The sequence below is a fragment of the Lepidochelys olivacea genome (assembly GCF_965140295.1).
Source record: "Lepidochelys olivacea isolate rLepOli2 genome assembly, chromosome: 10".
NCBI lineage: Eukaryota > Metazoa > Chordata > Testudines > Cheloniidae > Lepidochelys > Lepidochelys olivacea.
In genome coordinates, this window is record NC_140420.1 from 25,493,376 (window position 1) to 25,506,136 (window position 12,761).

Here is a 12,761-nt window from a genome sequence, read left to right on the forward strand (position 1 = left end):
CAGGGAGGAGAGGCACCATGTGAATTTGTAGGAGTGGGGCACAGTATAAATTGGAAGTGGGAGGCAGGGTATAATTGGGGGAGGGAGAGTATAGACTGGGAATGATGGGGAGGCACATTATAATAGGGGGAGGGGAAAGCCAGGGCTGGATTAATCCATAGGCCAATAAGGCTATAACATTAGACCCTGGTCAGACAGGGGGTATGGCTGGAGCCAGGTGAGGCAGGGAAGTGAGCTTGCTCATGCAGCCCTGCTGGAGTGCTCCTGCCAGCAAGAAAGGCAAAGCAGCCCCCTGTGGCTTGGAAGGAGTTCAGCTGGCAGCCAGCCAGCAGCCTGCTGTTTCTCCCCACGCTGCAGGAATACACTGCCAGATATCCGGTTAATACTGGTGACTGGACACTAAAAATCCGGTTACCACAGGCACTCGTGCCAGCCGGGGGTATAGTTTGAGCAGGCATTGTCCCCCACCACCAATTTCTCTGGAGCTCTGCTTAGCTGTCAGGGAGGGAAGAAGCTCCCTCAGTCCCTCTCCTCCGCTGAGGCTGGAAGGCATCTCCAAGACATTTCCTGAGTCCTAGTGCCGGTAACCATCATCTTCTATGTGTGCTGGGTCCCATTTCTGGACAACTGGTGAGTGCCTTTGGGGGGCAGGGCAAGAGGGTGGCGGGGGGAAGAGGCAATACCAGGGCAGTAGGGTGGGAAGCTTGCACAGAACCTGCACACACTCTATCCCGCTCTAGCCAGAACTATTGCCCCTACCATGTATAAGGAACAAATTTCCACACATTTGTAGGAAAAACAAAATAAAACATCCCATTCTGGATACCAATACTTTAACTTTTACAGTACCTTCCATCAAGGGGCTTCAGATTTGTGATGCACTGTGTTCAATACTGTATTGAACTGTACTAAAAATCAAATATATCACATTTTTTTTCTTTGATGTATTTTTCTGTACTGGGATGCACAGACAACCAAGTTCTTTCCTTATGCTCAGCCTAGCTCCACAGGCCAAGACATCTTTGTACTTTTAAGGGGTTGCAAAAGCACTGGAGGAAGCTCAACCCACAATGTTGTAGGTTTCTCCCTCCCCTCTCCCTCAAGGATTTTAAATCCACTTCTTAGCAGGCTATGATAGAAAGACTGGCTGAATAGGGTAAATGCAGGTTCTGTCCATTTGCTGGTTCTCTAGCAATTCAATCCATCAGAAAAGTACCTCACATTTGATTTCTTTTGAGTTTCATTCCAAAAACTTAAAGCTAAATAAACCTGAAATAAGTCATTTTTCTGCCCCAACTCAAACTAACTTCCTTCCCAAGTGGAAATGTTGGGTAAGCATGGAATGTGTGTGATTTGAGAAGGGAATGAGAACACAGGCCAATTTTTGCTGACAGTTACGCCTGTGCAGCCTTATTGACTTCAGGGAGAACAGATTTTTGCACAAGAATAGATTTTGGTCCCTTCTGCTTTTTCATACCTGATATAAGCAGAATCTCATTCACTTTCCTCCCCTAAACTCTCAGCACTTTAAGGGAAAAAAATAAGCAAGGTCTGTTTGATTTACACATGCAAATGAAACAGGAAGCTCTCCCTTCATTCTACACCAGCCTTAAACAAACGCCAGACCTGATGTAACAAGGGTGTCACTACAGCAGCATTGGTTGGACTGTTCTTTTGAAAGGTCCTTAATGGTTCTTTTAAGATGCTGATTTTCAATGAAGTCTTTTTGTTCAGGGGGGCAGAAAACACAACAGGGAATAGCTCTGTTTTGCCAATTCCTTGTCATTCAAAAGCTGACAGGCTTTAGATTAAGTTTGTTTAATGTTTGTACAGTGATTTTGAAGAGCTAACATAGTACAGAAGTGCTAAATATTATGACTGGGCAACCATCTAAAGATCTGAGTCACTTCTAAAAAGCTGTTTCCTTTTTTCTTACAGAAAGCTTAAAACAAACAAATGCAAACCATAGGGGGCTGGTGCACAAAGAACTCATGCTTTAAAAAATCATGTCAGAGCTGCTGATCACACATTCTAGAATAGATAATAGTGAGTCCTGCCATGAGTACAGAAGACCGGACTAGATGACCTCTCGAGGTCCCTTCCAGTCCTATGATTCTATTCTATTATTCTAATTGTGGAAGAGCTTGGTGACGGAATGGCCTGATGTGGTGAATCACTGGAGATTAACTACATAAACTGGCTATCACCCCACAAATAATATTTGGGTTCAATGTGAAAACAGTAATTCATTGTCCTCAACCAGTGCAACACTGGGAGGCATATTTCAGAACAAGACAGCCTAAAATACAATGCCACCCAATGTAGTTTTCCCACTACTACTTCCTCTACTTCAGCAGATTTTACACCTGAGTGGTTTTCTTTTATATAATAAAAGCTGGCTGCCTCCCAGACTGCAGTCAGAGTGAGATAGGCTATGTGGTGTAGAGGCCATAGCCTGGGGGAAACACCTGCAGGGCTTGGCTTTGCACTGTGCCATGAGGAGAGCTGAGGGTAGAAGCACCAGGTTGAAAGAGGTGAGCAGGATGGAGAATGTTGCAGAATTCATCCTCATGCAGATGAGCACTCCACTACCTCGGAGGAAGGTGGCCTAAGAGAAGGACAGCGTAGCATCCCTTGTGCTACCTCTTACTCAGAAGTATCTCAGAAGAATTGAGTGTCGTGAGAGTAGAATAAACTTGTTAATTTTACATACATAAATAATATCTAAATATGTATGTAGAGAAATGTTTGATAACGTCATCATTTTTTTGCAATACGTCATTCATACTTGGGCCCTTCCCTCCGGTTAGCCTGAGGCCCCTCATAACTGTAATCCAGCCCTGGGGGCAGCACAATATAAAGGAGGGGTGAGGGCAGGGAGGCCCAGTGTGACTTGGGGAGAAGGAGGAGAGACACAGCATCAATTTGCTGAGGCTGGGAATATCTATCTGCTGGGGTCAGAAGCAAACATTAACAAGGAGGGAGGCTCAGTAACAAGCATCTGTACTAACAGGTCCTTACAACACTTGACCCAAGCCCATTGGGAGACAATAGCAGCCCTTTCCCATTGACTTCCATGGCCTTTGGATAAGGCCCTTAAGGCCCTTCCCCCCCCCCCGACTCTGTTGCGGTGGACACCTGCGGCCACATGGAGTTAATAGCAGGTCTGAGCCCTTAATCTGGCAAGAATTTATCAGGGGGCCAGTTCTGGTGCACACATGAACTGCTCCTCCAGTCTGTTATTAAATCAAAACATCATCTCATGCATCATCTGCAGCCCAGATGACACAAAGGCTGCTGGTATAGACTCGGAGTACTTGTGGCACCTTAGAGACTAACCAATTTATTTGAGCATAAGCTTTCGTGAGCTACAGCTCAAGTATTCCTTTTCTTTTTGCGAATACAGACTAACACGGCTGTTACTCTGAAAGCTGGTATAGACTGTAGCTCTGCTGTGGGGACATGGGCACAAATGACTGAAGAATGGCACAGTACGTCTGCTTCAGAGGAGACACAACTATATGTTATAAAACTGTGGGGACTGTGGGACTAAATGTTGAGCTCCAATATGACACACCTCCAGATCAAGGGAGGTTGTGTGCATGCTTGGCAGTGGGTAGAATTAAGCTCAATAGCTTTTTGTCCTAGGGCTCTCTTAACACACCGAAGAGAGAATTACGAATTTCTGACCTTATCCAGGTTTTGCACATATACAGTTTGCTCACAGGCCATGAGCTCTGTTGTAAAGAGAAAAAAGGGTTCTCTGTCTACTTGTCTCTAACTGTACCACCAATTGCACTTCTGCTATTTCTCCTTCTGGCATGCAGGAATAAATGAAGAACAATACAATAGAAGTTTACAGTGTCTATCTTTTTCTTTCTGTAGCTTTTGTATTCATTGTCCTAGTTAGTGATGAATGAGTTTAATCCCTGCTCTTTTTCTAAGGTCTTTTGATTATTTACTGGTGTTCCAGCAGTTTGCTGATATATATCTGCAAAGGAAATTCTGTAACTTTTGATGCCTGCATTAATGGAATTTTAGACCAGTGTACACATTGCTCAAGTGCATATTTCTGAAATAGATAACTGTCCACACTGCTTTTGACAGATGATGCTTTTCAATCTTCACAATAAAAAAAATTATCCCCTTTATCAGGATCCTCCCCACCCTCCAAGAAATGGTGAATACTTTTGGCGTATGAGGGAACTGGGTCCCACTGAGGCTCTTGCTGCTGACTTGCCTTGAGTTATACTTTAGCTGTCCGAATTTTAAATCTCAAAGTTATTTGTGTTTGTGCTGCTGTGTTTAGAAGAGATAGTTTAGCTGTGTCCCAAGAGATATCAGCAAACCTCCTAGGGTGTTTTGTTTTTCTTTGAGATTATTACAAAAATATATATGTTATTGAAGATATGCCCATTTTTCATACTAAACTTCCTTTTTTAATAGGATTGTAAATATAAAGAGATTCAATATCTGAAGAGACTTTCTACTTTCTCCATTATTTAATCAGCACTATTAATATTTGGGTCCACTCCTAGAGCACATAAATCACGTCAGGCAGACAGTAGGGCTTAGCCTTCCTGTGCACGTATGGAATGCTAACCATTAAAATGAAACTACAGCGATCTTATTTTACATTTATATAGTGCCGCTCATCGCAGAAGATCCCACAGCACTTCACAGACTACAGGGTGTACAGAAAGTAGTGCTGAGACGCAGCTTTCTCTGGAGTGGAGGGTGCCAACCAGCTGGCATATTACACACTGCATTCCAGAAGGGATATTTTGGGCAAAGAGACTAAGGCAAACCCTTGCTTCTTCAAAAAACTGTCCCAGAGTCTTTATCATCCACTAGCACAGACGGGAATACATTTTTCAAGGTTTCTTCTGGAAAACCCACCCATGCTAAACAGCACTTAACTCTGTTTTGCGTAATGCACAAGGTAGGACTTGCGAGAATGTCTGACCCAGTGTGAGGGATGGAACAACAAAATACAAAGCAGAAAGCCAAAATGCTGTTCCATTAAGAGGCAGTGTGGTCTACCAGCTCGGGAGTCAGGAGACCTGTTTTCTATCTCAGCTCTACCGCTGATGCAGCGTGGTACTTTGAGCAATCACCCTCAAAGGGATTAATTAGTTAATGCCTGTATAATGATTTGAACTATGTGAACACGAAGTATTAGTCTGTAATTGGGAGGTAAATATTTTGATAGACACCACTGTCACAGACCTTGTGAATTCTCCCCATGGGACCAGCAGCAAACAGCTCTGTAGTAGAACCTGGTCTTTTACATTAACCACACTGTGCTAGTAACTTTGTGGAGATACTTAAAAGTGGTTCTGAAGGGGTCTGATTTATAATTGTGCAGGTTGGCCATAGTATAGGTTTGAGTGAAAATTGTTACTATGCCTGTTACAAGAACCCAGAGACCCCCACCACTGCAGCCGTCAGCCCCTGCCCCAGGCTAGCGCCCCCAGACCTGAAGCACCAGGAGGGTGGGCGATGTGACCCCAGCCTCCCCAGCCCCAGAGTGCCAGGAGGGCTGGTGGTGTGGCCTCAGACTCCCCAGCCCCAGAGAGCCAGGAGGGCAGGCAGCTCAGCCCCAGCCCTGGAACGCCAGGAGGGAGGGCATCGTGGCCAGGGCCACCGCACAGGGGGAGTCGCAGAGCCGCAAGCACGAGGGTGCCTGGGGGTGAAGCATGGGTGGACCATACCAAGCTGTTGGGGAGGCACAGCCTCCCCCAGCCTATGATACCCACTGCCCATGCTGAGAGGGGAAGAAAACATCCCTCAGAACCACCTGCAGTGCAAACATACAAGAGATACCCATGCGGTGGAACACAAGTGAATGATTTACATGTTTATGGTGTGAGTGTACCTGAGGGAAAAAAAATAATAAAAAACGTTATCCTTGTAAAATCAGGCACTGTTCCAGTTGGGATTTAAACAGGTTTATAGGAGGCTGGGTTTTCACAGCATAGACTCCAGTACAAAAACACAAAATGGTATTCACCCTTCTAGGGATAGTTTGTGATACCTTTACCGATGATGAACCTTCTCCCTGAGGAGTCACTTTGACGCCCACAAGGCTACTTTTGGATTATGGAGTTCCAACATGAGTAAGGCTACATCTACATTATGAGCTGAGGTGTGATTCCCAGCTTGCATAGACATAGTTGCATTAGCTCTAATTGAGCTATCATGCTAAAAATAATAGTGTAACCACAGATTCATAGATTCTAAGGGACCATTGTGATCATCTAGTCTGACCTTCTGTATAACACAGGCCACTGAGCTTCCCCATAATAATTCCAAGTGCAGATCTTTTAGAAAAACATCCAATCTTGATTTTAAAATGGTCAGTGATGGAGAATCCACCACAACCCTTGGTAAATTTACCCTCACCATTATAAACGTACACTTATTTCCAGTGTGAATTTCTCTAGCTTCAACTTCCAGCCATTTGGATTGTGTTATACCTTTCTCCACTAGATTGAAGTGCCCTTTATTAAATATTTGCTCCCCATGTATGTACTTACAGACTGCAATCAAGTCACCCCTTACCCTTCTCTTTGTTAAGGTAAATAGATTGGGCTCATTCAGTCTATCACTCTAATGCATGTTTTCTAATCCTTTAATCATTCTCGTGGCTCTTCTCTGAACCTCTCCAATTTATCAATATCCTTCTTAAACTGTGGACACCAGAAAAGTACACATTATTCCAGCAGCAAGCACACCAGTGCCAAATATAGAGGTAAAATAATGTCTCTATTTCTACTTGAGATTCCCCTGTTTATACATCCTAGGATTGCATTTTGACCAGAGCATCACACTGGGAGCTCATGTTCAGCTGATTATCTCCCACTACACCCAAACCTTTTCCAGAGTCACTCCTTCCCAGGATGGAGTCCCCCATCCTGTAAATATGGTCTGCAGTCTTTGTTTCTAGATGTATACATTCCTATTTAGCCACAATTAAAATGCACATTGTTTGCTTGCACCCAGTTTATCGCTTGATCCAGATTGTTCTAAATTAATGACCTGCCCTCTTCACGATTTACCACTCCACCAATTTTTGTGTCATCTTCAAACTTTATCAGCAATGATTTTATGTTTTCTTCCAGGTCATTGATAAAAATGTTAATTAGTGTAGGACCAAGGATCAGTCCCTGCAAGATCACTTGGAAACAGATCAATTCAGTGATGATTCCCCGTTTACAGTTATATTTCAAGACCTGTCAGTTAGATCATTTTAATCCATTTAATATGTGCCATATTAATTTTATATTCTTCTAGATTATTGATCAAAATGTCTTGTGTTACCAAGTCAAATGCCTTACAGAAGTCTAAGTATATTACATCAATACTATTACCGTTATCAACCAAACTTTTAATCTTATAAAAAAAGATATCTAGTTAATTTGACAGGATCTATTTTCCATAAACCCATGTTGATTTGCATTAATTACATTACCCTCCATTAGTTCTTTATTAATCATGTCCTGTATCAACTGTTCCATTATCTTGCCTGGGATTACATAAGGTTGACACCCTGTTATTAGATGTGTTATCCTGTTTACCCTTTTTAAAAATTGGCACAACATTAGCTTTCTTCTAGAACTTCCCTTGTGCTCCAAAATTTATTGAAAATCAACATTAATAGTCCAGTGGCCTCTTCAGCCAACTCTTTTAAAACTCTTGGATGCAAGTACTCTGGACCTACTGATTTGAAAATGTCTAACTTTAGTAGCTTCTATTTAACATCCTCCTGAGATCTTAGTGGAATGGAAAGAGTGAGTCTCATCACCATATGATGAGACTATACACCATCTGTTTTTTCCCCAAATACAGACTCAAACTATTTATTGAACATTTCTACCTGTTCTTTGTTATTATAGATAATTCTAGCATTTCTACTTAGTAATGGACCAATACCATTTTCAGGATTCTTTTTGTTCCTATATATTTAAAAAACTCCTTCTCATTGTCCTTAACTCTGCTGGCCACAGAGTTCTCCTTCTGTCCCTTGGCTTCCCTTATCAATTTTCTACAATTTCTAACTTCTGATGTATATTCATTACTATTCCCCTTTCTTCTATTTATTATACAGTAACTCCTCACTTAATGTCATCCCGGTTAACGTTTCGTAGTTAAGTGACTGATCTATTAGAGAACATGCTCATTTAAAGTTGTGCAGTGCTCCCTTATAATGTCATTTGGCAGCCGCCTGCTTTCTCCATTGCTTGTAGGAAAAGCAGCCTGTTGGAGCTAGCTGGTGGGGACTGGAACCAGGATGGACCGGCAGCCCTGCTATCAGCTCCCCTAAGTTCCCTGTGCAGCAGCCACCCAGCAGGCTATGAATTGACAGGAAGTTCAGGTGTCCTTCCCCCACTGCTGTGTGCTGCTCCTGCCCTCTGCCTTGGAGCTGCTCCTGAGAGCCTCCTACTTGCTGTGCAGGGGGTGGTGGGGGAAGAGGGGTGCTGATGTCAGGGTGTCCCCCTCCCCCTGCTCCTGCCCCCTCTTCTATACCCCATCTCCCTAGAGCGGGGGGGGACATGACAGGGCTCAGGATGGAGGGAGCTTGCTGGCAGCTGCTGCTGTCTCAACTTGCTGATCTACTTAAAAAGGCAGTGTACTTAGAGTGGGGTCAGTGTACTTAAAGGGGCAATGCGTGTCTCTCTCTCTCTCACACACACACACACACGCACCCCTCCTCCCCAACCCTCCCCCCCACCCCCACCCCCCGGCACTTTGGAAAGTGGAGGGAGTGGTGCGCTCCAATGGGATAGCATGGGTTCATCACCACGTTCAGTTTCTGCATGGAATGTTTGCAGCCACTGCCATGCATCCATTGTGTCTGCTCCCTCCATTCATGCTGCCTTGTAGATTGTGAGGCTACATTAACAACAATGTGTTAACTATTGAGGGCTCAGCCAAGTGCTAGTTCATCATTTAGTAGCAAGGCATTCCCTGGGAAATATCCCACCCTCTGACTCCACCACCTCAATCATCATTGTTGTGTACACTATTAAATTGTTTGTTTAAAACATATACTCTGTGTGTGTGTCTGTGTGTATATATATATCTTTTGTCTAGCAGAAAAAAATTCCCTGGAACCTAACTCCCCCATTTAAAGTAATTCTTATGGGGACATTGGATTCACTTAACATCATTTTGCTTAAAGTAGCATTTTTCAGGAACATAACTACAACGTTAAACGAGAAGTCACTGTATACTATTTGTTTATTTTTATAGCTTCCTTCACTTCCCCTCTAAACCAAGTCATTTTTTAACCAGGACAACCTTCTTCATTGAGGGACTGTGGCTTTTTATCACTCACATTTTTTGATTAAATTCTTCCTTCCAGCTGATTTGGCTCATTTTGGTTCAACTTTGTGAAATTGGCCTTATTAAGGCACAGCGAGAGAGAGAGAGAGAGAGAGAGTATGTATAATTGCTGATCTGGACTTTATTCTGCTTGCACATTATAAATGTGATCAAGTCATGATCACTTGTATCTAAGCTACCATTAAATTTAGTTCTGTGATTAGTTCCTCTTTATCTGTTAGAACCATGTCTAATATAGAATTCCTCTGCGTTGGATGCAAAACTTTTTGAGTTAGAAAATGGGCACCTATAATGTTTAGAAATTCCAACAATATTTTATTACTGGCAGCATGGGACCTCTAGCGTATGTCACTCAGATGGAAACCCCCATGATCACGCAGCTTTTCTTCCCTACATGTTCTAGATAGATGCGTAAGGAGGATGATATCTTGTTTCTAGTGTGACGTGATGGTCTGTAACAGACACCAACTAGTACCTCATCTTGTGCTTTATCTGTTAGGACATTGATCCAGAAGCATTTTCTGGATCAATCTATCATATTCTTCTGATTTATCAGTGACTCAAAAACAGGCAATGCCATTTTTGACATAGCGTGTCACTCCCCATCTCCTCCTGCCCACTTGATCCTTCCTAAATAGCTTATAACCATTGATTTTAAAATTACAGTTGTTCGAATCATCACACCAGGTTTCAGTAATACCAGTTAGATCAGATTTGTTTACTCCCAATGCTCCTAGCACAGGAGTACAGTTTGAGATGCTCTGAGGGCTACATTATCCAGCACTCATCCCCAAAGAAGGAAAATTACCACTTTCTCACTTCAACAGTCTCACTAACTAGGTTCACAATCCTCAGAATACCCATCTCATGGGTGAAAGAATATGAAGACTGACAGTGCTTCCAGCCCTGCATCACAGCTGATCCGTACCGCCAGCTCCACACCAGTTCTTCCTTAACTATGGCCTGACCTACAGATGTGACTCCCCTCCAAACAGCCGGTTCAGGAATCAGCAGATAATAAAAACAGGTTCAGGTTTGTGATCAGGGTGAAAGGTTTTATAGCAGTGGTTCTCAAACTAGGGCCACCACTTGTTCAGAGAAAGCCTCTGGCGTGCTGGGCCAATTAGTTTACTTGCCGCGTCTGCAGGTTCAGCCAATCACGGGTCCCACTGGCCACAGTTCGCCGCTCCAGGCCAATGGGGGCTGCGGGAAGCGGCGTGGGCCGAGGGATGTGCTGGCCGCCCTTCCTGCAGCCCCCATTGGCCTGGAGCAGCAAACCGCGGCCAGTGGGAGCCTCAATTGGCTGAACATGTGGATGCAGCAGGTAAACAAACCGACCCAGCCCGCCAGAGGCTTTTCCTGAACCATTGGCGGCCCTAGTTTGAGAACCATTGTTTTATAGTATCCAGACCAGACATTCATCCATAGAGAGACAAGGTGGGTGAGATAATATCTTTTATTGGATCAACTTCTGTTGGTGAGAGAGACACAAGTAGGTCCGATAAAAGACATGATCTGTCTCTAATATCCTGGGACCGACATGGCTACAACTACACTGCATTCATCTGGAGAGTCTCAACTCATGTCACTTTTAATGCTGAGCTGCCACAGTCGGCTCAGATATGCCAGCTGTATTTTCTACCACTCACAGTTTGCTGAGAAGTGAGATTCTTATAAGCCCACTTTCAAGGTGTGTCGCTGAGCAAGATGGAAACAAGCTTTTTTTAACATGCAATGAGGTTAAAGCCAAATGTTTGCAATTGCTAGCACAGTCTGCTATTGCAGGATGGGCTCTCTGCGATGACTAATACCACATAATAACTAACATGGAATGAAAGCAATGTTCACTTTCATTAAATAATAACATGTGTGGGACAGAGCTTCACTAAATTATCATTTTAGAAAGTAATGTCAGAAGTTATTACAAAATCTATGCACAGTATGAAATTCAAAGGCTATGATTATTCTTTGGCACAGCTTGGAACTCTGTGGAGGTGAGGAGGAGAAGTCCCACTCTCTTTCAGGCTGGTGACTGCTAGAACTATTGAGACTCCTCATTTATGGAAAGATTCCCATCTTTAGCAACGCTCCCACCTCCCCCATTGCACTCTCATTTGTCTGTTTATCCACCTGCTCTGTCTTGTCATACGCCCAATATTAATTGTAGGCCATATATATTCTCTTCTAACACATGGTGTGAAGAGGAGCAAAATCTGCAAAAGAGGGAAACCTATATCCACAGCACAATCTATTCAACCCCAGACACTCCTGGAATCCACTGCCCATTGTATGTTCTCTAAATCCCTTTGTACCCATTCCACAGAAATTGTGAATATTACAGTCCCCAACAAAAGAGGCCAGTTCTTTATCTCCAGCTGTAAAGATTCACACATTTCTCCCGGGAGGGCCTCAGTTCAATCCCTGTGGCCAGCCAAGACCCCTATGCATGATATACATAGAGTTATCTGTAACATACTCCTATCACAGAGCTAGTGTTTTTACTAGCCACTCCTCCTCTATCTCAAAGCTTTTGGGTCCATATTTTACAGGCTTTGATTTTTTCCATGGGAGAATGTAGCATGTGAGCCTACATTTGTTGTCTCACTGCTTAAATAGGATCTTTCTTTATATCGCTACACTGCAATCCGGAGATGTGATGGCAGCATAATAGATATATCTAACCTAGCTTTGATCGAGCTAGCTAACACAGCAGTGAAGCTGCAACAACATGGGCTAGCCACCTGAGTATGTACCCAGGGGCCTGAGCAGGTGGCTAATCTGTGCCTACCACAGCTTCACTGCTCTTTCTAATAAGCTAGCTTGGTATGGCTACATGTGCTACAATCACATCTCCTGACTGCAGATATCCTAAAAGATACATATCCTAAAAGACAGGTTTCAGAGTAGCAGCCGTGTTAGTCTGTATCTGCAAAAAGAAAAGGAGGACTTGTGGCACCTTAGAGACTAGCAAATTTATTTGAGCATAAGCTTTTGTGAGCTACAGCTCACTTCATCGGATGCATTTAGTAGAAAATACAGTGGGGAGATTTATATACACAGAGAACATGAAACAATGGGTGTTACCATACACACTGTAATGAGAGTGATCAAGTAAGGTGAGCTATTACCAGCAAGAGAGCAGCGGGGGGGATGGGGGGGGGAGAAAACCTTTTGTAGTGATAATCAAGGTGGGCCATTTCCAGCAGTAAACAAGAACATCTGAAGAACAGTGAGGGGGAGGGAGGGGAATAAACATGGGGAAATAGTTTTACTTTGTGTAGTGACCCATCCACTCCCAGTCTTTATTCAAGCCTAAGTTAATTGTATCCAGTTTGCAAATTAATTCCAGTTCAGCAGTCTCTCATTGGAGTCTGTTTTTGAAGTTTTTTTGTTGAAAAATTGCAACTTTTAGG

General features: G+C 43.4%; 1 protein-coding gene across 3 annotated transcripts in view; it reads left to right on the plus strand.

Moving 5' to 3' along the window:
- The first annotated feature begins 363 nt into the window (after window positions 1-363).
- The window catches only part of LOC311526910 (uncharacterized protein), a 37,136-nt gene continuing 24,738 nt past the window's right edge, over window positions 364-12,761 (plus strand). For all 3 annotated transcript variants that reach the window (XR_014713186.1, XR_014713187.1, XM_084640377.1), the window contains exon 1: window positions 364-630. Coding sequence is in view for 1 of the 3 variants with exons in the window: in XM_084640377.1 (XP_084496503.1) it covers window positions 600-630 (31 nt within the window). In the remaining 2 variants the exon portion in view is untranslated. The remainder of the gene's footprint in view (window positions 631-12,761) is intronic.